The sequence below is a fragment of the Cnephaeus nilssonii genome (assembly GCF_951640355.1).
Source record: "Cnephaeus nilssonii genome assembly, chromosome: 11".
Lineage (NCBI taxonomy): Eukaryota > Metazoa > Chordata > Mammalia > Chiroptera > Vespertilionidae > Cnephaeus > Cnephaeus nilssonii.
In genome coordinates, this window is record NC_137082.1 from 31007350 (window position 1) to 31033058 (window position 25709).

At 49.4% G+C, this 25709-nt stretch overlaps 1 protein-coding gene across 1 annotated transcript; it reads right to left on the reverse strand.

The window, feature by feature from the left end:
* Positions 1 to 1618: 1618 nt before the first annotated feature.
* TGM6 (transglutaminase 6) lies at positions 1619 to 20203 on the reverse strand (the record flags this gene model as incomplete). The annotated part of the gene is made up of 13 exons (XM_079784705.1): positions 1619 to 1772; positions 1956 to 2089; positions 2396 to 2550; positions 7712 to 8053; positions 9807 to 10049; positions 10127 to 10230; positions 12474 to 12612; positions 13173 to 13350; positions 14714 to 14842; positions 16071 to 16189; positions 16916 to 17158; positions 17721 to 17894; positions 20143 to 20203. 13 exons carry the CDS (start codon positions 20201 to 20203, stop codon positions 1619 to 1621), a joined length of 2175 nt encoding a protein of 724 aa, XP_079640831.1.
* Between the last annotated feature and the right edge of the window lie 5506 nt (positions 20204 to 25709).

Consider the following 25709-nt stretch of genomic DNA (forward strand, 5'->3'; position numbering starts at 1 on the left):
GGGTCTTAGGGTTAGTAAACTGGAAACACAACTCAGAAGATTCAGAGTGTTCTGAAGGGGGGAAAAAAAAAAAAGCTGAGGGTTCTTATAGTAAAAAGTACATTCTTGAGAAGAATCAGTCCTCTATTCTTAGCCTATGAATTGGTCTGAGATGGTAATTTTCATATGTCCAGTCATCTGGACAATGAAGCAATTTCTTCTCAAAGTCACTTAGATAGTCAACCCAGAGGGTATGATGTATAGCCAGGCATTGTTGTACAACGACCTGATGTGGGTCCAGGTATTCATGCAGGACTGGAAAGTTCAAAAGTTTAAGTTCACAGGGTCAGTTAAAAAAGAATAGAATTGCCCTAGCCAGTTTGGCTCAGTGGATAGAGTGTCGGCCTGCAGACTGAAAGGTTCTGGGTTCGATTCCCATCAAGGGCACATGTGCAGGTTGTGGACTCGATCCCCAGTAGGGGGATTGCAGGAGGCAGCCGATCAATGATTCTCTCTCATTGTTGATGTTTCTATCTCTCTCTCCCTCTCCCTTTCTCTCTGAAATCAATAAAAATATATTAAAAAAAGAATAGAATTGTTTCCTCATGCTTTAGTCTACTTTATTTTAATAATTTAGTAGCGTGACCATTGTGACTCCATTTTATTCCTTCACTCCAGTCTTCAGTTATATGATTAATTATCATTCCTTTGACTGTGTAGAACATTTTGGAGCTGATTTTCCTGTCTGGTGTGGTTATCTTCAGAACCTGGAAGTCTTCATGCTGGTCCTCATCCCACGGGTCTCTGTCCTGTTTGATGCTAAGAGTGTGATTGAGCATAGGTAAGCTGCTTGGGGATGCTCTGCAAAGTCAACACTATCCTGGTTCCAAAGAAGTAAATCAACACTGGGCTGGTTGCATGAGATCATTTATGACCACAACTAGATCAGATTTGGGACTGAATACCCAAATGTAACTCAGTCTTAATGGCTCCTTTTCTATCTTCAGCTTCTTTTAGGCAGAAGTAACCCCTCAGATTTTGGGCCTGTGTCTTCATTGAGAGAAAATCTCCCATCCCTTCAAATCTGATGCTCTTTAGGAGCATGACTTTGGGGTAACACTTAGAGGGTGTAAATGGCAAGCACAAGTCTGTGGTCAAGGCTCTTCACTCTATGTAAAATGGGAATGTTAAGAAACATTTAGGTTTCAGCTTGAAAACTTTTGGGTTCTTTGTAAGAGCCAGGAGGAGAGTCTTGGGTCTGGATGTGGTCAGAGCATTGAAGAGCTAAGAGAGAAGCAACGAGAGCCAGGAGTCAGCCAGGGTGCCGGTGATCTGCCTGCCAGGAGGTGGCAGTGCCAGGTGGGTTGGGGTTACTCTGATGCTTGATCTGTCAGCCTCCAGCAACCAGGGTGATGAGATGAAGATGGTAAAGGCTCCCTACATAATCCACCATTGTCCAAAAGTTTAAGGATTACTGAGTCTAAGACCTCATTTTACAGACAGGAAACCAAGGCCCAAGAGGGGCAGAAGCTGAAGCAGGACTTGAACCCAGGGCTCCTGGCTTCCACATGACAGAATAAAAAGGTGGATGGGAGAGGAACGAGAGCCATCTCCTCCGCTCTCATCCCCTTGTGGCCCATCACTTGGCTGTGGCCACGTGGATGATCACAAAGCCCTTGATGTCTGAGAATTGGGAGCTGACAAAGTCCACCTGCAGCTGCCTTAGGCCACTCTTGGAGGGGGTGATGTTGAACTGGACCAAGGCCCTCTCCTGGGGCTCCAGGCTGGGTACACTGGGGAAAGGGAAAAGGAGAAAAGCAGACCATCAGCCCTCTCCCATTCCTGAGCTGTCCTGCCAGTCCGTGGCTCTCCAGAAACCTCAAGATCAAGGTCACATTAGCAGCTTCTCTATAGCCCATCTTATAAGAATGGCAGCCCTCCCCCCACACTTCCACCCTCCCCAGGTTGGCACTTACTCAATGCTGAGCTGTCCCTGGAGAAGGCCACTGCCCTCCACCATCAGCATACAGTCTTCTACTTTCTCCAAGAGGGGGTTGACCACCAGCACTTCCACTACAACTGCTACCCCCACCATGGCTGGGCCCAGCACCTGGAGGGGCAATACCCATAAAATCATCCCTTCTCATCCTCATTTCCCCAGGAAAACCCATGGTCCTGGTAGGTCAGAGGATGGGGCAAGATCATCTCTACCCCTTGCTTTCACACACCCAGTTACCTAGCTCCATCATTATATCCATCCCCCTGCATCCATGCCATTTCTCCTACCCTTAAGAGTTGAAGCCAGAGCCAAAAGCACACACACACACACACACACACACACACACACACCCTCCAGCCTCTGATTTCCTCCCTCAGCTTGGCCAGGAACAGGGTGGTGGATGCAGACAGAGGTCACCTTGATGGTGATGAAGTCCTCCAGAGTAATGTCCTTTTCTACCAGGAGCTTCTCTCCTTTGGTGACAAGGCACATGGCAGCCAACAGGATCTTCTTGTCCTCTGTCAGGTCTTCCTTATATTGAGAGTAAGATATTGTGATTGGGATCTTTTTCTCTGGAAAGGAAAGCAGAGGTGGGAGTTGGGAATCCAATGTTTTTTTTCAACGGGACCCAGAAAGAGGAAAGGAATGTTCAATTCATAGTTACACTCTTTCTGGTCCTTGCAACTAACTGGAAGCTGGCATTATCATTATCAGTTCGCAGATGAAGAAACCTAAGGCTCAGAGAGGGTAATTTCTTGTCCAATGTCACCTGGTAAGTGAATCAAGGAGCTAAGATGAGGTGGAATTCAAATTCAGGCCAGTCAGCTACCATGACATCAGATTGTCTCTCTAAGAGTTCCTGGAAATGTCTTTAAACTTTCCCTAGTCATTCCAGATGGAAATTTCTCAGTTCATCAATCATTCATCCCATCAGGAATTCACTCACTGTTTATTAAGCACCTGCTATGTGCTAGGTGCAGAGAAGAGGGAGACCAAAGACCTGTCTCAAGCTTCCAATCGATGGAGGAGGCCAATTTCCTCACAGTTCTCCAAATCCTCCCTCCCCAGTAAGGCCCAGTCCTAACCAGCCCCACCAATAATGAAAAACCTTCACTGATAACCCCACCCAGTGATCTTGTGCTCGCTGCCTTCTAAGCTCCTCTGGTCCTGGCTATCTCTGTCTCTCTCACCAGCCACAAACACACTATCTATGTATTCTTTTCTTGTGAGTATAGATTACCACAGGCCATATCTGACTGTCAGTCATATTTGGGCTATTTTTTTGACATACATATATAATTATTATTTAGGTGTACCATGTCCTTCCCAGTTTGTTCCAGACCCTACCATCCTCTACTGTCCTATTGCCACTGCTTTCTTTATTTCCATTTCCTTCCTGCCCCAGAGTGTTAAACCTGTGGAAAAGGTCCTTAAAGGCTTGAACTTGGCTCACACTCTCTGTTCCCTGAGAACTTTGATAAGGAGCATTTACAAAATACCTACAGCTGACAGCACACTTTATGGTGAGAAACTCAAAGCTTTCCCACTCAGGTCAGGAACAAGGAAAGGATGTCCCCTCTCGTCACCCCTTTTTAACATTGTACTGAATGACCCAGCTAAGGCAATAAGACAAGAAAAGGAAATAAAAAGCATACAGATTAGGAAGAAAGAAAACTTTTCACAGATGACATGATCATCTATGTACAGGATTTAAAAGAACAACAACAAAAAAATCCTGGAACTAATAAGTGATTACAGCAAGGTCACAGGATATATGATCAATATACAATCACTTTCCTATAAACCAGCAATGAAGTGAGATTTGAAATTAAAAACACAATACCATTTACACTAGCATCCCCAAAATGAAATACTTGGGCATTAATCTGACAAAATATGTACAAGATCTATATGAGGAAAGAACAAAACTTTGATGAAACAAGTCAAACAAATAAATAAATGGAGAGATAGTCTATGTTCATGGATAGGAAGACCCAATATTATCGAGATGTCAGTTCTTCCCAGCTTGATCTATATTTAAGGCAATCCTATCAAAATCCCAGTAAGTTATTTCATGGGTATTGAAAAACTGATTCTAAAATTTATGTGGAGAGGCAAAAGATCAGAAGAGTCAACATAATATTGAAGGAAAATAAGATCAAAGGACCAGTACTACTTGACTTCAAGATTCACTAAAAGCTACAGTAATCAAAACAGTATGGTACTGGTAAAGAGCAGACAACTACATCAATGGAACAGAATAGATAGTCCAGAAATAGAGCCACATAAATATAGTCACAAAGAAAGTAAATGAAGAAATTATAGTTTTTTAAAAACATAATGCTGAAATAACTGGACATTCAAATACAAATAAATAAACAAACATAAATAAATGTAGACACAGATTTATATTCTTTACAAAAATGAGCTCAAAATAAATCATAAGATTAAGTGTAAAATGCAAAACTATAAAATTCCTAGGAGAGAACCTAGAGATCTTGGGTATAGTGGTGACTTTTTAGATACAACACTAAAGGCACAATCCATGAAAGAAAAAATTGACAAGTTGGACTTCATTAAAATTATAAAATTCTGCTCTGTGAAAGACACTGTTGAGAGAATGAGAAGATAAGCCACAGACTGGGAGAAAGTATTTGCAAAAGATATATCTGATAGCCCTAACTGGTTTGGCTCAGTGGATAGAGCATTGGCCTGCGGACTGGAGGGTCCCAGGTTCCATTCAGGTCAAGGGCATGTACCTTGGTTGCGGGCACATCCCCAGGAGGGGGTGTGCAGGAGGCAGTTGATCGATGTTTCTCTCTCATTGATGTTTCTAACTCTCTATCCTTCTCCCTTCCTCTCTGTAAAAAATTAAGAAAATATATTTTTAAAAAAGATATATCTGATCAAGGACTGCTATCCAAAATATACTAAGTACCCTTAAAGTCAACAATAAGAAAATGAGCAACACAATAAAAAAAAATGGGCAAAAGATCTGAACAGACACCTCACCAAAGAAGCTATACAGATACATATGAAAAGATGCTCAACATCCTAAATCATTAAGGCACTGCAAATGAAAACAACAGTGAGATACTACTACACACCTATTAGAATGGCAAAAATCCAAAGTATTGACAATACCAAGTGTTGGAGGGAATGTAGAGCAGCAGGAACTCTTGCTCATTGCTAGTGAAAATGCAAAATGGCACAGCCATTTTGAAAGACAGTTTGGCAGTTTCTTAGAAAACTACACATACTCTTATACCATCCAACAATCACACTCCTTGGTATTTACCCAAAAGAGTTGAAAACTGTCCACGCAAAAACCTGCACAAACAGATGTCCCAGATGTTTATAGCAGCTTTCTTCATAGTTGCTAAAACCTGGAAGCAACTAAGAAGCCTGCCCTTCAGTAGGTGAATGGATAAATAAGCTGTGGTATCTATAATAATAAAAGGGTAATATGTTAATTAGACCAGATGTCATTCTGGACGTCCTTCCTGATGAAGCTGGGGCGGGAGGGAAGCCAGCCTGTGTCCTGGGTGCCTACCGGCGGCCGGAGGAGGGAAGCCCGGGTCCTGGGTGCCAGAGGGAAGCTGGTGCCGGCAGCCAGGGGAAGGAAGGCCTACTCTTACACAAATTTTCGTGCATTAGGCCTCTAGTATCCATATAATGGAGGAATCTTAAGTAGATGTTTCTAACTGAAAGAAGCCAATTTGAAAAGGCTCTATGATTCCAACTGTAGGACATTCTCAAAAAGGCAAAACTATGGAGACAGTAAACAGATCAGTGGTTGCCAGGGGTTCAAGGAGAGGGAGGGAAGAATGAGTTGGTAAAAAAAAAACAAAACTTGCAATTTTAGGGCAGTGAACCTATTCTGTGTGATATTCCAGTGGAGAATACGTGTCATTTATACATTTGTCAAAACCTATAGACTGTACAATACAGTGGACCCTAATGTAAACTATGGACTTTAGTTATAAATATTGTATCAATATTAGCTCATCAATTATAACAAATGTTCCACACTAAAGCAAGATGTTAATAATAGGGAAAGATGGGAGGTGGTGAGGGGGTATATGGAATCTCTCTGTACTTTCTATTCAAATTTTCTGTAAATCTAAAACTGCTAAAAATGTCCACGAATCAAAAAATGATAAATGTTAATACATTTTATATTTTAATAGACATACCATTTAGCTCAGTAATTCCATGTTTGTGAATGTATTCTAACAAAACAATAAAAAATTGAGGTGAGAAAAAGGGTATTTTTTTTTTGCACCAAGTTGTTTACATTAGTGTTTGTATTTTTAAATAGCAATAAGCTGATAATTACCCAAAAGAGGGAAAAAGATAAAATACATCACCATATATTTTTACAGATTACACATCTATTAAAATGATGTAAATGAAAGGCTTATAAAAATTTAAATTACAATGTAAAGTGTAAAGAGCAGGGCACCAATGAGTATTTGCAATATAATTAAAACTATGTTTTTCAGAAAGCAAACAGGCATTAAAAATTTGCAAGGAAGATATGTTCATTTGTAGGTGGGTGGCAGGATCACAGGTGACCTTTCTCTCGTGTGCTCTCAGTCATTAATGACTGTGTATTACTTTCAATATGAAAAAAAATTGCTAAAAGCCAGGAGAAAGTATATGTTAATTAATATTTCATTATAAAGTGTGAGTTAGATTTTGTGAAAATTAAATGACACCTCCTTCATATGTTTTCACGCCTTGTCAAGGTACACAAGTTTCACTCACCAGAAACTGAACCAGAGCAACAGTTTCTTTGTTTAATTGAATCCTTAGAGTTCAGAAGGTATGTGAAGAGATAGATAGATAAAGACAGAAAGAGGGAGAGAAAGACAGAGGTAGGGAGGGAGAGAGAGTAGGAAAAAGAGAAAGAATAATCAAATGGCATACATTTAGTAAATCATAGATGAAGTGCTATGTGTAAAGATTATACAAAAAATCCTTGAAATACATATATTTAAAAGCAGTTAGAATAAAGTAACTTAAAATTGTGCAAAAAACTTCAAAAGGACGATGTTTTGGTTCAAAATATCAAGGGTGCTTTTCAGGCAAAGGTACCGTTAGGCACGTTAAGCACAGTCCGTATGGGCTTACCGCACCCACCTCTCCCAGGCCTGCAGTCAGGCAACAGGGCCAGCTGTGCAATGTGCCCTGGCTTTTGCTGTGGGCTCTTAGACTGGTGTGAGTCCTGCCTCTACACAGACTGATTGTGTGACCTTGGACTTGTGAGTTCACCTTTCTGGGTGTGAGTTGAATTCGCAGGACAGGGCCTGGCACGTGTAAGTACTTAATAAACATCTCTCACTCACCTACCCCTCTCATGCAGGGCACCTGGACTGGAGAAGGTGACATAAGCATATTCCAGGGGGTATGAAATGCTCCCAACAGGTGTTTATTCGGCATGTAAATATTTATACTAATTTGTTAAATAGAGACTATAAATCCTCTCACCATTAGGTCAGTTTGCCACCAGATGATTGTGGACTTTTATTACTATTCTCATTAGTTAGCCCCTCTGAGCCTCAGTTTTCTCATCTGGAAAGAGCAGACCAGAGGCAAGGCACTGATAGGAATACCCTCTTCTTTCCTGGGAATGAATGTAGGATTATGGGAAGTCAAGGCCCGCCCCAACCCTCCTGGAAAAGGGGTTGGGCTGGCCAGGTCCCACCCGGTGGCGCAGGGTGGTCTTACCTTCTTCGGGCCCCAGCCGCACTGGGTGGGACTCACGCAGGATCTCGGCCACCGGCCGGCGGGTGTAGAGGATGGTGGCACAGCTCAGGTTGACTCGGACCCGCTGGGCCCGGGAGGTGAGGTTGGTCAAGCTCAGGGCCAGCTTTAGGTCGTGGCCCAGCATGGGCGGCTCCAGCACCTTGAACTTGCCCGTGATGCTGGGCTTGGTGGCGGGCTCTAGGAGGTCATCGCGCCAGAGACCGCGGCCGCCGCCCCTGCGGACCCGGGCCCTCCTCCCAGAGGCTTCCACTCCGAACAGCTTCCTCACGGCCTTGCTGTACACCTGCCTCTCCTTCCGGGACCCTGCGGGGCATCGCACCTCTCAGATCCAGGCCCACCTTTTCTCATTTCCCCGATTCTCCAGGCAGAACCACCCGCCCTCTCTTCACTTTAATTTCCCACGGCTGCTTGGAGGTCTCACATTGGCAGCCCAAGAGCCATATGCAGACCTCAGCCATATGCATTCTGTTTGGTTCTGGACTATTTAAATAACTTTAAAATTTTTATTTATTGTTGTTTTTTTTAATATATTTTTTATAGATTTCAGAGAGGGAGGGAAAGGGAGAGAGATAGAAACATCAATGATGACAGAGAATCACTAGATTTTCCTGCCTCCTGCATGCCCCCAGCGGGGAGATGGAGCCTGCAATCCAGGCATGTGCCCCTGACCGGAATCGAACCTGGGACCCTTCAGTCTGCAGGCTCTACCCACTGAGCCAAACCGGCTAGGGCTTTTTTTTTTTTTTTTTTTTAGAGAGAGAAGGAGAGAGAGAGCACAGATTAGTGACCATGGCATAGGCTTTGGCAGGTGATAAACAGGCCCTGCTGTTATTGTCATTATTATTACTAGAGGCCTGGTGCATGAGATTCGTGCATGGAGGTGGGGTGGGTGTCCCTCAACCCGGCCTGTATCTCTCCAATGTGGGATCCCTCACACAATCCGGGACTGCTGGCTCCTAACTGCTCGCCTGCCTGCCTTCCTGATTGCCCCTAGCTGCTTCTGCCTGCCAGCCTGATAACCCCCTAACTGCTCCCTTGTCAGCCTGATGGCCCCCAACTGCCCTGCCCTGCCAGGGCCTGATCGCCCCCAATTGCCTTCCCCTGCCAGCCTGATGGCCCCCAACTGTCCTGCCCTGCCAGCCTGATTGCCCACAACTGCCCTCCCCTGCCAGGGCCTGATCACCCCCAACTGCCCTCCCCTACTGGCCTGATCGCCCCCAATTGCCCTCCCCTGCCAGCCTGATGGCCCCCAACTGTCCTGCCCTGCCAGCCTGATTGCCCACAACTGTCCTGCCCTGCCAGCCTGATTGCCCACAACTGCCCTCCCCTGCCAGGGCCTGATCACCCCCAACTGCCCTCCCCTACTGGCCTGATCGCCCCCAATTGCACTCCCCTGCTGGCCTGATGGCCCCCAACTGCCCTGCCCTGCTGGGGCCTGATTGCCCACAACTGTCCTTCTCTGCTGCAACCCGCCTCCTCTGCCGGGACCCGCCTCCTCCACATGAGGTGGCAAAGACGCTGGCACCTGCCTCCTCGGCGCAGTGCAGAGCTGCGGGACCCCCAGGCCTCACCGCATGGAGTGGCCACGAGGCCTCACCTCTGCTGTGTGTGCAACCATCTTGTGGCAGCCATCTTGCGATGATGTCATGCGAGGGCGTGATGCCACCTAGGCTTTTATTATATAGGATTATTAATTTTGAACTGGGCCCTAGTGCTAAGTATCCTAGATGTTCAAGTTAAAAAAAATCTACTACTATCATCACTATGTTTATAGTAATTATTATTATATGTGAACATAGCTCATACAGTGCTTGGCACATGGTAAGTGTTCAAGGACATGTAGCTATTACTATCATTAGATGTGGGAAATCGTAGAAAACAGAGGAAGCTATTAATAGAAGCTATAGGCACTTGGCTCAAAGCACAGAGACCGTGCTGAAGGATGCTACCACCACCAGAACATCCGGGAAAGGGCCTAGCCCTGCCACCCAGGGTTGTCCCTCTGCAGAGGTCGGGTCATCGGGGCGGCTGATGGAGGCCACCTTGCTGCCCTTACCCTCTGGATACTTGTAGAGGCCCGTGATGTCCACGCGGGAGTCGCTGCCCACAGCCTTGGTGCTGATGCACCTCCCAATCTTCTTGGTGTCTGAATACACACGTTCCCTGCTGTCATCCTCATTCCAGAGCCAGGTGATGTAGTCTGCATTGACCTCCGCAAACACAAAGGGGCCGTCGTGGGCCAGGTGCACGTCGCCCTCACGGATGGCAGTGACTGAGGCCGGGCCGCACCGGAACACACCTGGGCAGGACGGGTAGGGGTGAGCAGCACGGGTGAGGAAAAGCAGGTGTCTGGGACCCACCCGGCTGAGCCCATACCTTCGCTCTCCTCCTGGGGGGTGGCATCCAGAACCTGCCAGCCATTGTAAGAGGGGCCCAGGTCCTGCCGGGCAAACCAGCTCTCATTCCAGACATGGAAATTCCTGCCACAGAGAGAGGAGGGGGCAGGGTGGCCTACAGTGAGCACAGAGGCCCATGTGAGGGGAAGTTCCTAGAGGGAGCCATCCCTGGGCTGGTACTCTGCAAGAGTGCTGTGGCGGAATCTTGTGAGCCATTCATTTAACTGGACTGATGAGAACGTATCGTGTGTGTGTGTGTGTGTGTGTGTGTGTGTGTGTGTGTGTGTATCAAGAATTTGTTGTTTAAGATACTAGAAATACAACTGCAAATAAGACAGAAGATCCTTGCTCTCATGCAGCTTACATTCTAACAAAGGAGACAGATGGGGAGATAGGCCAAATTAAGTAAGCAGATAAATAAAAACAAATGCAAAGAACAATAAATGCTGTGAAAAGAGGGGCCTGAGATAGAGCATAACTGCTGGAGACCAACTGTAGGTAAATGACATCGGAGATGAGACTTAAAGGAGAAAGAAGTAGCCATGGGAGGAGGGAAGGGAACAGTGTTCCAGGCAGGAGGAACAGCATGTGCAAAGGCTCTCGAGACAAGAAAAAGCTTGAGTGTGTCCAAGGAACAGAAAGTATGTAAGTATCTCTGGGCTACAGCAAGCATGGGGTGCAAGTAGGGTTCAGATTATGCAGAGTTCTGCAGGCTTTGGCAAGGAGCTCAGGTTTTATTTTAAGTTTCCTACGTTAAAGATGAGACTGTGAGACAAGGGAAGGTGACCAGGGTCACACAGTAAGGAAGCAGCAGAGAGAAACCTAGTTGGTCCAACGTGGCATCTTTACAGCTGCCTCCGAACCCTTGTTTGGTCGGTCACGGTCTTTGGGAAGACATCTTGATAAGCACCTGGGGGCAAGCAGGAGGACAGTGATAGCCTGCATGTGACAGAGGCCCCAACATCCCAAAGCAGGTCTGTTCCTTTGTGTGGTGCTCCTGTGGGGACAGGGAGTGACGAGAAGCAAAAAGAGAAGGAAAGGGGAGAAGAGAGGCGGGTGATGTGAGGCAGGAGAAGGGTGGGGGAAGGGCTCCTGGGCATACTCCTTGGCGGGGCGAGGACATTCGAAGGCCAGGGTTGCCAAGGCTGTCTGTGCTCTGGGTTGTATGTTCTTCCTGGTTTCCTCTGCTCTTTAGAAAGTTGACTTGTGTGACAACTCGTATACGTATGAACATTCAGACGAGGTTATTCACTGAAGCCTTGTTTATAAAAGGCAACCGTTCGGTCCATCCATGTGAGATGGTTAGACAAACGACGATTGTTCCCATATAACCGAAAGGCAGACCAGGTGCCACCCCTGCTGGTCCACTCACCAGCTGTACAGCCTTAGACAAGTTACCTAACCTCTCTGTGCCCAGGCTCCTCATCTGCAAAATAGAGACAATAATACTCTCTAGCTCACAAGGTTCTTTGGAGGAATACGTGAGTTAGTATATATGTAGCACTCAGAACTGGGCCTCGCATACACTAGTGTGACGTTATTTTACACACTACAAGTAATAAGAAAACCTTGCATGTACTGATATAAAGTTGTTACATGTAAACGCAAGATGATAGTACAGGCAGATCTGGAAGATGTTTTGGGTTTGGGTCCAGACCACCGCAATAAAGCGAGGTATTACAATAAACGAGTTCTGATTTTTTATTTTTATTTTTGCTTATGGGAGGGGGGGTTTGCCTTCAATTTGTCAAAAATACATCTGTGAAGTGCAATAAAGTGAAGCACAATAAATAAAATGTGCAATAAGACGAGGTCTGCCTAATCACACAAAGCTGCCAATATTAAAAAGCAGGTGTGTAAGGGGACTCACTATGTGCATGTTCCTGTGTCTGCAGAGACTCTGGGAAGAGATGGGAGAAGCTAATCACCGTGCTGCCTCCGGGGGGAGGACAGGGAGGCCGGGCCTGGGTGGGAGGGAGACTTACCACTGTGGCCCATTTTGTACCTTTGGAATTTCAAAGCACAGGAATGCGTTTCCTATTTTAAAAAATTTAATAGTCACAGAACTCTGGGGAGGGCTTTGTCCCACAGAGGGGAGGACCAGGGGTTCAAGGCAGTCAGACCTTGAGCCCCCTCGTGACCTCCGAGTCACGTGTCCAAAGACTCCTGCATCTCAGCAGAGTCACCCTGCCTAGGACCCCCCCCCCCCCCCACCCCACACAGGGTGCCTCTCACTCCTCCCAGAACTGGCTCAACTCAGGAGAGTTGGGCTCCAGATTGGGGACTGCCTCAGGGAGCCCCTGGGACCCAGCGGGCCTGGGACCCACCACATGCTGTCTTCCGTCAGGTCCTCCAGGGTCCGCCCGAAGGAGTCCACGTATTTGTCCACACTCAGGTTCCTGTCTGTGTCATGGGCCGAGTTAAAGTTGGACACAACCCGTGTGGCGATCCCCAAGCACCTAAGGACTGAAAAGGAGGAGGCTGGTGAGGCTTCAGGAGCAGGCCAGGACCCTGCCCTGGGGAGGGGTCTGGCTCCCCCAGCTTGCTGCCCCCCCTCATTTCTGACCACAGGCTCCTCCTCGTCTTTGTCTACTTCGTCAGGGCCGGGACTCCTGTCTCCACGCACACAAACACCACCATCTCCTCTACCTTCTGTCAGGGGACTTCTGGGGATACTACTGCCCCCTCCCCCACTTTGGAATGGACAGGCTCCAAGGCTGGCAGGACCTTGGAAGCCATGTAACAGCCTTGGAGTCCCGAGGGGACGGAGGCCCTGGGGCCACAGGATTTGCCCAAAGGCACTCGGTGAGTTCCAGGCAGAGGGAGGTGGGACTCCTTCGGCCAGATAAATGATCCACAGTCACGTAAATGAACGATCTGCTTTCTTTCTTCATCAACCAGACTTCTATTTCCCCTTCACCAGTAAAGAAAGACTGTTTTTTTTTTTTTGGGGGGGAGGGGGGAGAGGAGAGAAAAGATCTATGCAAATAAATGTAAATGAGAGAACTGGCCTAATTTTGGAGTACCTGTGCACATGACTCCCGCGAAGACCCAACACTGGCCGTATTTGACGGGCTTGAACCTGCCCTTGAACCACTTGTGCAGAATGGCCACGCTGCCACGCCAGTGCAGAGGGCTGGTGCCGCCGCCGTACTTGCCCTGCCACTGGCCTTGAACCACGCCCCGGTCGTTGTTGCTGTTCACCTGCACAGACAGATGGGTCCACCACCAGGCAGGGCTCCCCGCTTCAGCAGCCTCGCCATCGGAAAATCACCCCCAGCTTTGGACCACCCAGTCATTTGGGGCCACCCCTTGCTTTTAAATTGTCTGAAAATTTTACTGTCTTAAAATTTCTACGTTTCGCTACCATTTACTACGTTCAGTGACCTCCCATCGGGTTACTGTATTGTTGGAAATCATCTACAGTCTTAGAGCATTTCCTGTTTTAAATGGTGTGATTTGGGGAACGGTTGGTCGAATAAGAATTATGGAGTCGGCTAACATTCGATAAATGCTTCTCGGGTGCCAGGCACACCTCTAAAGCGTTGGGCACGCTATATCAACCTGCTTCAAGTAGGTTCTATTATTTTACTTTTGTGTTCAGATAAAAAAAAACAACAAAAGAGAGAGAGAGATTCAGAGAGGTTAAGGGACTTGCCCTGGTCACCCAGCAAGTGAGTAAAAGGAGTTCAGGACTCGTGCCCCACAGCCCTAGTGCTCAACTGTCAGGACTGGTCCCTGCTGTGGAGTCCCTGAACTCCAACATCTCCCTGAGGCCTTGGGGGACTGAGTACCAAATATGCGAAAAGCAGCTTTGTCCATTTGGTAATCACGATACCCACCCCCTGGTCTAACACTCGCTTTCTCTCAGAGAGAGCTACAAGGCCTTCTTTTGAGGAGGGAGGACTGGTGTGCAATGGGTTAAAGATGGCAGCCCTCCCCCGGGAGGGAGTCTGTGTACCCTCTCCCCAATCCGGCTGCTGTGACTGCTTTGCCAAGGACTATGGTGGAAGTGATGCGGTGCCGGTTTCCAGGCACAGGCGCTTGTGCCACCGGCAGCCCCGACTTCCTCTTTCTGGAACAATCAGGTGCGGAGAAGCCAGGTGCCACGCCTGTTTACCCTGAGACTTCCATGCTCCGAGGAAGCCCAAGCCAGCCACGTGGAGAGACAGAGCGATGACTGGCCAGCCCCAGCTCTCCCCACGACCCCATCCCAGCGCCAGCCAGGGAAGTGAACAAGCCATCTTCACGGTCCAGTTCCGGCGGGCACGGCAGGGGAGAGACCAAGGGCTGCCAGAGGACACTGGCCGCCAGAACCAAGCCCCAGATAGATGGTCCCATCAGTGCATCCCAGACATCTGCAGCCACTCAGACACCCCCTGCCCAAGCATCTTGGAGCAGAGACAAGCCATCCGCACGGTGCCCTGCCCAAGTCCCTGATCTGCAAAATTGTGAGCATAATAAACGGCTGTTTTACACGCCTGAGTTTCAGGGTGGTTTGCTAGGCAGCAGTGGAGAATTAAAACAAGAGGTGGGCGGGGATGGCGGGGATGGCGGGGATCCTCACCATGGCGCTGATGATCCTGGTGACGTAGACGGGGTCATGGCGGCAGGACACATCGGTGGCTGGGTCGTTTTGGTGACTGGGGCTCCGGTCCAGGATGGAGAGGCAAATGTTCAGGATGTCCTCCTCAAACTGTCCCCAGAGAGGCTGTGCTTAGAGCCAGAGCCTCAACCATATTCCAGACCCTCCCCCGACCTCACCCAGTCAGTCATTTGTGTTGTGCAGGGGAGTTTGCCTCCCAGTAACCACCGCCCCCTCCCGGGGCCCCACAGAGCATCCCCAAGACTCAGAAACCCTTCCTCAATAGTCATCCGGGAACCAGAAGCTCGGCCCTAATCATGTCCTCTCCTGCTCAGTAGCCCCCGTGGCTCCCCAGAGCCAATAGTGTACACTTGTGGCTCCGGAGTCACACCCACCCCACTGGCATTCTCGTATGGCTTTTATGATTTTCTTTTCAGCTACATTTGACTTAATTGGAAAACTCGGCGAATTCATTGAAACACTGGGAGGTTTTTACATACAAATGAAAATGTCCAGGCTTGGAAAATTGGGAGGGTCTGGGAACCCTCACTTTCCCACATGACTGTAAGAAGTGGATGGCGAGAAGGGTATCATCCCCGCCCAGCCCCTGACCCCAAATGCTTTCCACACCCACTCCTCAGCCCGCAGTCAAGGTCCTTCCCTTGCCTGCCACCCCTCTCCTGGCTGGGCAGCAGAACCTCGGTACCCTCCGACTTCCCCTCCTGCTGCCCTGCCTGCTCTTCCCTCTGCCCGGCCGGGTCCCGCCCAGCTGTGGACACCAGCCCCGTTCACACCACGTGGCCTCCCACAAGCCCCGCGGTGGTGTTTCCTTTCATGCTCTTCTGAACGCCCTCTGCTCCCACCTGGACTTTCCTCTGTCCATCGCGCCGGGACCGTAACTATTTATCTAAGCCAGAGGCTCTCAGGTGTGGCCCCAGACCAGCAGCAATGGCTTCACGTGGGAACTCGTTAGAAATGCAAATCGCCCCCTCCCCACCCCTTCCTGAGTCAGCCGCTCTGGGGGTGGCGCCCAGCCAACGGCGTGTTTTCAGGAGGCCTCCACGCGATGCTGTTGCAGGCTTGAGACTGAGAACCCTTGATCGAAGCTATTTAGCTTTCTGTAGCAGAACTGACCGTTCTGTTTCCAAGTGCATCCAAAGCACATTGCCTTCCCCAGGGCCCGGCACAGGCCTGGGCACAACTAATACCGATGAATGAAGGGAGGAAGGAATTTGCTCTAGGAGTCGGACAGCTTGGCCCCCCTGGGAGAAAGGGCTCCTGGGATGAGTTTTCGCGTGCCCTGGCCCACGTCCCCCTAGTGGCCTGTGCCCCTGGAGACCTGCCCGAAGTTCCAGCCTTGGGCTCGGATGCGCTTCTCCACGCCTCGGAAGATGATGCCGCTGTCATTGAGCACGTACTCCTGTCTCTCCTCCTCTGAGGCCAGAAACACATCATCCTCTGAAAAGCAGAGGGCAAAGGGGCTCAGTGGGACCAGCTGCAGGAGGTGCCGGGAGACTGGCTGGCAGGAGAGGGGCTTGCTGGGCTCCCGGGCTGTCAGGAGGCCAAGCTCCATTCCACCTGGCGATCTCTCCCAGGCAGGGAGCAACCCCAACCCAGCCCAAGACTGAAGGATTTTAGGAGTCCTCATGTCCTTGGCTGACCCTACTGGTGCCGACAGCAGCCTCATATTTCTTAAATACTAATAAGAATACTGACCCCAGGACCCCTTATAATGTGCTTTGTACATTACAAGAATTAGTGCTATGAATTCTCACCATAACCCTTAGAGGTAGGCTGTTATTCCCATATTACAGATGAGAAAACTGAGACTCAGAGAGAGAGAAGCAACAGGAGAGCCGGGACCGAACCAAATCAACGCTGTCTGATGGCTAAAGCCCAGCCCTTACCCACTCCTGGGCCCCTCCTGCCTCAGGCCCCATCGCTGCCCATTGGCCTCTGCGCCCAGAAACCACCGATTCCTGTCCCCCTGGCACAGGCTCCTGTGGAGCACCTGCTACCAGGTTCCTCTGCCCAGTGCCCACCTCCACCTAGGCCTGGCTCTCACCGAGCTCTTGGCATGGACCTCCCTAGCCATTGACCTGCCTCCCAGGCTCTCTCTAAGGGCAAGCCCTCCTCTAGGACAACTCCCAGGAAAGCTTGTGCCTCGGACTTGGCAGCTCCTACCTGGGCACCAGGGGTTGAAAAGGAGAACAAACTCGCCCAGCTTCCGGTCACTGTGTTTGCGGCGAGAGGAAAGCCTGGCGCTCAGCCGGTAGCGGCCAATGATAGCATCGGGAGGGCTGGTGATGTTGATGGTCACTGTGTTCCCCTTCTGAGCCGCCCTCACGGCCGTCCAGGCATTTCCCACCTCCAGCTCCGATGTCGGGAACACAGCTTTGGTGCCGAGAGCCTCAGAAGCCTGGGGCCCTGGAGGAGAGGAGAGGCACTCAGGAGACCCAGGCACCCAAGGAAATCCAGCTCCGGAAAAGCGGGAAAGCCGCGGGCCTGGGGCCTGGACGTGCAGCCTTCCCTCCCAGAGCTGCTGGGACACTGCTGCGGGGAAGAGCCTGCCCAAGACAAGACTGGGCCCTTGGCAGAATGGGGTACTCAGCTGTCCCGAATCCCACCCACCTCCTGGATCAAAGGGAAAGTGACAGGCCCCTTCGAGACCAAAGTCTGCCTTTTGTGTGGCCAGGAAAGAGGGCGTGGGCTCCAAAGGTGCCTGCTGACTTCTTCTTGTACCTTCCAGAATCCTTGGTGTCCTCAGGATTCCAGAGTCATCATCTTGTCTATCCCACTGCCTGCTGCAGCTCCTCCCAGCCATCCCCAGAAAGCTGTCATCAAAAACTTCCAGGATCCAGGGCTCAGCCCACCTATTGGGATTTGTTTGCCCCCACGTCTGGGCTGACGACTACAGGGTCTCAGGTCACTGGTCACAAGACAAGTGTTTCTGACCGTGGGCCAGTGGAGGCTGCTGTGAGCCAGTTACCTGTCTCCACCGTGAAGATGAGGGTGTCCTTGCTGTCCAGGGGACAGTTCAGCTCCAGCATGAAGGTGAACATCTGGCCCCTGCGAACCACCAGCTCGGGGCCGGGGTACTCCTGGGTGTGGTGGGCAGCACCATTCCTTGGCCACTGCCAGTCCACCTCGGTGACTCTGATCCCTGAGGGAGAGGACAGGGAGATGAGGCCAAGCCCGTGGCACGTTTCTCACCCCTGCCCTCCCATCTGCCTCAGCCTGCCAGCCATGTGCTCATGTAGCCACTAGTTGTCCCACACAGTAGATCCTGGTTATTTGTGGTAGTTATGTTCTATCAAGTCTCCGTGAACAGTGAATTAGTGAGCACTGAACCACTGCCCTAGGGAAAGTACAGGGCTAGGTTCCTGTGAGCCTTAGTCACAATTTTTTTCATCAGCCGATCAATATATAACCTTGTTTTGTGTGTGTTTCTGTTTAAAGGCACCTTATCCTACATAACAAAAGGCTAATATGCAAATAGACCAAACAGAGGAACAACTGAACAACCGAACAACTGGTCGCTATGATGTGCACTGACCACCAGGGGGCGTGTGAGGAACATGGCAGGCGTTGGCCACAGCAGGATGGTGGAGCAGATGAGCAGGGGCGCCAGACCAAGGCAGGGTGCCGGTTGCTGTCATCGGGGAGAGCCTCTGGTGGTTACTGAAAATTCTTTGCTCCCATGCACCGCAGTCCCGCCCAGCACTTGCACCTGCTGCTGGGCCTGATCACTCAGCACCATCAGTGGGTGGGAGCAGCAGCTGCCGGCCCTGATCGCCCCTGAGGGCTTCTCCACCTCCCCCTGCTCCTGAGGGGCAATAGGGGCAGCCGCCGCCACTCACACCTGCTGACGGCGCGAGCCCCGCTCACACCCGCTGCTGGCACTGGCCCCAATCGCTCGACGCCATCAGTGGGTGCAAGTGGGGCTGGTGCTATCAGCATGTGGGAGTGGCAGCAGTGGGAGCGGGGCTACCAGCAGATAGGGTACGGAGGGGGGGGGGGCACAGTGGGAGGGGCCTGGTGGGGGTGTGGAGGATGGACCGAGACCTACCCCTGTGCCTATCGGCAGCCTCGCGGCCCACAGGTGCTTTCAAGGTGCACGAATTTGTGCACTGGGCCCCTAGTTGAATATATTGTTGATTCATTAACATTACACTCAGGGACAACACTGTACCTCAGGCCTGAATGAAGCTTAGCTAACATGCATTTTCTCCATAAGGCACGTTGTAGCCTCCTGTGCTTAGGAACATTAGACAGTGCTTCAGCATTAAGCTTGGGGCCATTTTAAACTGCAAAATTACGAACAAAAAGACAAAAACGCAGAAAACGTGGCATTAAATAGACTGCAAAAGGACACTTGTTTGTAGTACAAGAGCAGAAATAAGAAGACAGAGCATCACTTTTTCCCACTTCAGCTGGGAGCACGCATGTTAGGCCACCCGATTTTCTTCAGTCCCCACATGAGGGTTGACTTGGAGTTAAAAATAAATTGTAGCCAGTAGGCCAATTTGCAAATGCGGAATCCACAAATATGGGGATTGACTGTGTATTTTCTGTGCCAGACTGGCACTGGGATATATTGGTCAGCAAGATAGATCTGGACTTTCCCTGTAGAGATACACAGTGAGGCTCTGTGGCTCAGTCGTTACGAGCACAGCCTTTGGGATCAGCTCATGTGGGTTCAAATCTTGACTTGGTCATCTAGTGGCTAAACTACCTTCTGCTTGATTTCTTTGTGCTCCAAGGTACCCTTCTGTGGAGTGGGAATAATAATACCTTGTGGAGGACAACTGCCTGTCATTTGGAGTCCCAAGGACAGAGCTTTCAGTATTTATTTATTTGTTGTTGTTAATCCTCACCCGAGGATATTTTTTTCATTGATTTTTAGGGATACTAGGAGAGAGAGGGAAAGACAGAGAGAAACATCAATGTGAGAGAGTCATCAATTGGTTGCCTCCTTCACGAGCCCTGACAGGCCCTTGACCAGAATTAAACCTGGGACCCTTTGGTCTGAAGGCTGATGTCTTATCCACTGAGCCAAACCGGCTAGGGCCAGAGCTTTATATTCCAGATGAGCAAGGTGACACCTAAATAGGTGAGTCCACAAATAGCTATCATTCTGATATAGGTTGTTAAGGCAAAGTACGTGGAGCTGAAAGAAAGTATAAAAGAGGGGCCTAGCCTGGTCTGCAGGTGATGGCGAGGCTCGCTTGAGGAGGGGGCATTTAGACTGTCTTGAATTGGATGGGGTGTCTCCAGTGGAAAGGTGGGTGGCATATCCAGCCTCAACCCAAGCACCCTCTCCCTCCATCCACTTCCATCTACTTCAGTGTTCATTCATTCAGGGGTCGGGTGTTGTGCTGGGTGCTGCAGGCCCAATGGCCATGAAGTACACATTCGCCCTGCTGCCAGGAGGTTGACAGTCCAGCAGAAGAGCAGGTCGATCTCAAACATCTAAGCACAAGCTTTGGGAAGTGTCCTCACGGCATGGCACCTAGATTCCCCTGATCTTGTGATCCAAGAGACCAAGGTGGAAGCTGCGATGCCTTTTATGACCAAACCTTAGAAGTTGCACTCTGTCTACCATATGCTATTGGTCAAGGCTGTTACAAAGGTCCGCACAGGTTTAAGGGGAAGGAACACACCCCACCTCTTGATGAAAACAGGTCAGTGCCACATTGTAAGAAGAACGTGTGAGATGAGATATATATTGATATGACCATCCTATGAAATATAATCTGCTACACTCGAGAACCACTGAAGTAATGTCATCAAGTACTCCCTGCCCAAGGGTACCCGTCAGGGGGCTCTTGGCTCTATTTTATTTGGTGCCTAGTGTACAGTAAGTGCTCAGTAATTCTTGGCTGGACAATTTAATAAAACTTCCTATGAACCAAGCATTTATAAAACTAAGCATTTTATAAATATTAGCTCATTTAATCTTCGTAAACCTGTTCCAACTTCACAGATGGAAACGGAGGCTCTGAGTCGTACAGCCTGTAAGTGATGGAGCTGGGAATCTGGCTTCCGAGTCTGTGCTTGTTTGGAACCTCTAGGCTATGTTGCTATGACCTTTGACCCACAAAAGCAAAAAAACCCAGAAGTCGCAGACTCTAAAAACACAACATGGGCTTGGTCCATGCACATCAGAGCAATGGCTCCTCTGGCCAGTGTTTGGCTTTTTAAAGACTCTCGAACCTTCATGTAACTTTTCGGTTAGGGGAGTGGCAGATTGTATTTTCCAAAGATGGTTGCCGTGCTAGCTCTCCTCCCACTGTTTCTCCTCCTGCTGAATCTGGGAGGAATTGTGGCGAAAACAGAATGGCACTTTGTGACTTCCAAGGATTAAGTCATAAAAGTTGATATAGCTTCTGTCTGGCTCCTGGAGTTGCTTGATCTTGGAACCCAGTGCCATGCCATGAAAAAAGCCAAATGGCCCACGGAGAAGCCCACATGGAGAGGGTCCGAGACCTCCAACCCACAGACCGCTGAACTCCCAGCAGCAGCTGGCACCAAATTCTCCAGCCTCCAGTCACGCTGCCCCACTGGCCACCAAAGGAAGCAGACACAAGCTGTCCCTGCTGAGCTTTGTCCAAATGGCAGGTTCATGAGAGCAAGAATGGTTGCTGTTGTAGGCCTGTACGTGCTGGGGTGGTTTGTTACACAGCAGTAACCGACACATGGAGGGAGCCCTAATAATAATTGGGGTGGAATTTTCTGACAAGTCCAGTGGAATCAGAACTCAAAGTTAAATTTAATGTGATTTAAGTGGTAAATGTGACATATCTTTCACATCCAAGTTTAGGTTGTTGATTCATACATGCTGAACTTTGCAACATGAAATTCTGGTGTCTGCAGAAATCTTTAGGACCCCTCTTCAATAATAACATTCACCTCTTCTTTCCAACATTTAAACTCAAACGTGGAAGCTGGCTAACGCTGTCCCAGGGAATGTGAAAGCCACTCTGCCCTCAACCGTGATAATAAGAATAGTCAGATGAACAGCTAACATATATAATTGTGAGTCTGACAATATCCTCTGATGTGGGTACCTTTATCTAAGGAGCATCTCAGGAGGAAAAGAATGGGGCCCCTAAACTCTTGCCTTTTGAGGTTCACTATTACTGGGAGTTTTTTGATAAAGTGAAGTGGTCTTGATGGAGGTCTGCTGCTGTTATCGCCCAAGTTTACACCCTGACTTCTCCTTTGAAATCCAAACATTATAGTCAACCATCTACCTGAAATCTCTGTTTGCTGGTCTTCCGGACAAATCCAACCCAACATGCTGAACTCTTGATTTCCTCTCTGCCCCACCCCCAAGTCTCTCCCTCTCCCCATTTTGGTGGCTGGCATCCCATCTGTTCTGAGGATCAGGCTCAAACCAAAGAATCTTTTTTGACTCCCTTTTGCTCTCACATCCCGTATCCAATCCATCATCAAGTTGACATGGCACCACCTCCAAAACTTGTCCTGAATCCATCCCACATCTCTGTTTCTGCTGTTACTTTAGGCCAAGCTACTGAGTCTCTCTTATCTAGACTGTGAAAGCCTTCTAACTGGTCTCTACTTGTGAGGAATGGGCTGGTACTAGTCTCAATACCTAGGCCTGAGATTTTTGGAAAAGCCTAGTTCTGGTTTGGCCCTGGCTGGAAGCTCTAGCCTGGCGTCATGATTTGGGGATAATGACTGAACACACGAATAGGAACTTACACAGCTGACACGTGTGTCCCAAGCGTGGTAGCTCCTACAGCCACTGTTGTGGTGGGTGAGCAAGAACTATGCAGGACTCCTGTTCAACAGTGCCCTTGGGTGGCAAAAGCTGGAACAATAATGTCAGGGGACTTCCCCTCTTGTTTGCCAATTCTCACATTTGAAAGTAGGACTGAAGCCTTCCCACCGAGTTCTTGGGCAGGAACAGACCTCTCAAGTCCCAGAGCTTTGATCTTAGGTGACCTCTGGTTAGCCTGAAAACACAGGCAGGAACCCCACTTACCTTGTACATAGGATTGGCTAATCTAATAACAGCCGCAGAGCTCGCAGGACCATTGGAAGCCCAAGTCTCCATTTGATTGACAGAAACTGAGACCCAGAGTTGGGAAGAAAGGGACTTCTTGTCTGAGGGCACATTGAAGCTGAAGACAAGCCACAACCTATGTTGGGACAGGCCAGACCAGGATGCAATTTCTTTTTTTTTAGGGGATGAGTCAGGAGCAGGGGGTGAGGTTATTAAGTTGTAATTATCTCAGCCCTGGCATGCCCCAGGGGGCTTACAAGGTGTGTGTGGGGGGCGGAGGTTAGGAGGTGAGGAGGGTTCATGTCCTGAGAATTCTGCCTTGGCTTCCCCTCTCCCTGTCACAGCCCAAACCGGCCCCCACCACCCTCTGGGCATCTGAAGCCTCATCACAGGTAGTCAGAACTACCATATCATCATTATCCCTGAATCTCAAAGACCATCTCCCTTGCAACTTCCTGCCTGGGGTCAAGTTCTCAGTAGATACTTGATCAGGGTTCCAGCTTGCATACCTCTGAGAGGCAGCCGACCCACTACCCAGGTATTAAAAAGTCCTTTCTGCTAAACCAAAGTCTTTTTTCTTGCTCTATTTGTCCCCATATGTCCCCGCTCTGCCCTTCTGTTACTGCCACAGAAGAAACACACCTGTCCTTTTTGTTCCTTGATGATTTTGCCAAGCAATTACCAAGAAACCCTAACCTGCCGCCCCACCCCCACCAACTCTACACCTGCCTTATCCCAGGAGGTCACTGCTGTGGTCCCCATGTGACCTGTCCCCAGAGCTGCTCTTTTGGTGATCTAAGTTCTCTGTGCTCATCAGCATCACACCCCCATGACCTGGCATTTGTGCGCTGATATTCAGGCCAGGATCCAGCAGGGGGAAAGCAACTGTTCTGGTGAATACAACCAATTCTGCCCTAGCTATCGTCCTCCCCAGCCCTCATGGGGACTGATGGGCACCTGGGAGAGGAGCTCAAGGCCAGGGTCCAGACCCCTTACCAAAATAAACCCAACAGTACCTCCTCCATGTGTTCTGCTCTCTGAGACTCCGATTGTCCCCAATCAATCATCAAGGAAGCCGGGTTATAGTTCGTTGCTTATATGTCCCTCTCCTCCACTGGACTGTAAGCCTCCTGAAGGCGAGGCCTGGCTCTCATTCTCTCCAGGTTGTTAGAGTCTGGCTCAGGTGGCTCAGGACCCAGGGCATAGTAGATGCTCAGTGAACATTTATTGGATGAATGAATGAACGCCCTTCCCTGTCCCTTGGCTGGGATGAGGGTGTGAAAAGGGGAGCTGATGCTCACCAGCTTCCAGGCATGCCCTCAAGGATCAGTGCTCAAGCCCCAGCCACCCCACCCAGCCACCCCACCCATAATCCCTCTCCTTCTCAAACTGTCACATTCCGAAACCTGCTCTTCCTTCCTGACTTCCTTCTTCCTACAGTCATGGATGGGTCCAGGAGTGGCAGAGTGTGTGGCCTTGAGTCCAGGCAGACCAACCTGCCACTGGCTCACTGAGGGACTCAGGCTAAGTGGCTTCTCTTTGAGCCTTAGTTTTCTTATCTAGGAAATGACCCAGGATTCCTAGGGTTTGGATAGTCTGTGGTTTGCTGAACCAAGTGCCTCTGATACCCCCATGACTCCTCTCAGCCCCTCCCCACAGCCCCTGCCTCCCTTCCAGACTCTGCGGACTCTTGTCACTCAGCACCTTGGTGGGCGCCAGGGAAGAGCTGGAAGAGACAATGTCTGGGGCCCCTCTGGTTGACAGCTCACCCGAGGCCCTGAGGACAGAGTAGATGGCATGTTGTTAGTCCCTGGGCTCCTACCCTGGGGTATGCAAGGTGAGCTCCCAGCCCTGCACCCAAGGACCCCAGGCCTGAGGCTGTGCCCACCTGACATAGGGAGAGAGGGATGCCGTGAGAGCATTCTCTCCACCTACCTGTCACCCCAAAGCCTCTTGGACCCTCTAGCTTTGCTGCCCTCTGTCTTGTCTCTCTCCCACCTTCCTCGCTTGGCCTTCCCTTCCACTCTGCATAGCAATTAGGAGCCCGGATTCAGAGGCACACATTTGCAGACTTGGCTGCTTGCTGACTGTGTGACCTGAGGCACGTGACTAAACCTCTCTGAATCTCAGTCTTCTGGTGAAAATGGGGGTAATGATAGTAGCTGCCTCCTTGAGTTGGGAGGATTAAACAAAATAATTCATATAGAGTACTTAGAACGGTATGGCACCTATTATGTACTCAGAAAATGCATGTTTATTAATCATATTATCATCATCAGTATTTGCCCAAGAACTCCTGGCTGCCATTCCAGTGTTCTGCCAATCACTGCTATCCCGAATCTTCCACTGATTGGCTGTGTGGCTCTGGATAAGTTAATGGACCTCTCTGAGGTTCAGATTTCCTTCCCTGAAAAGTGGAAATAATAATACCTCCCTCATAGAGTTTTGGGGAGGATGAGGTAATGACTATAAATAGGGTAATGAGAAAATAGATCACCTAAATCTGGAAATTCTGAGAGTGGAAGGAGAAGCCATTAATGAACACCCAGCACAGCAAACTCCAAGCAGAGTGAGTGGGTTCCTTACTTACAAGGTACTTAGCACAGTGCTGGGTCTGCAGGGACGAGGTCAATAGATGGGATTTTTCCATTGTCGCCTCTTCGTCTCTCCAAATCTCCCTCCTCTCTTTGGTTCTCCCCTTCCTATTTTTTTTTAAAACTCTTCCCTCTTGCTTAAAGTACTGATTGGCCCCAACAGCCCCAGAACACTTTTATCTCATCCAGTTCAATCCATCCTATTAATTACTATGGAGAAACTGGTGAGGCTCAGCCACGGGAACAGACTTTCCCAATTGCACAGCAGTCAGCATGTCATTTCCCTGCTCAGGAGCCACCAAACCTACAACCTTCAGTCTGGCATTCAAGGTCCCTCACAGTCTGGCCCTGC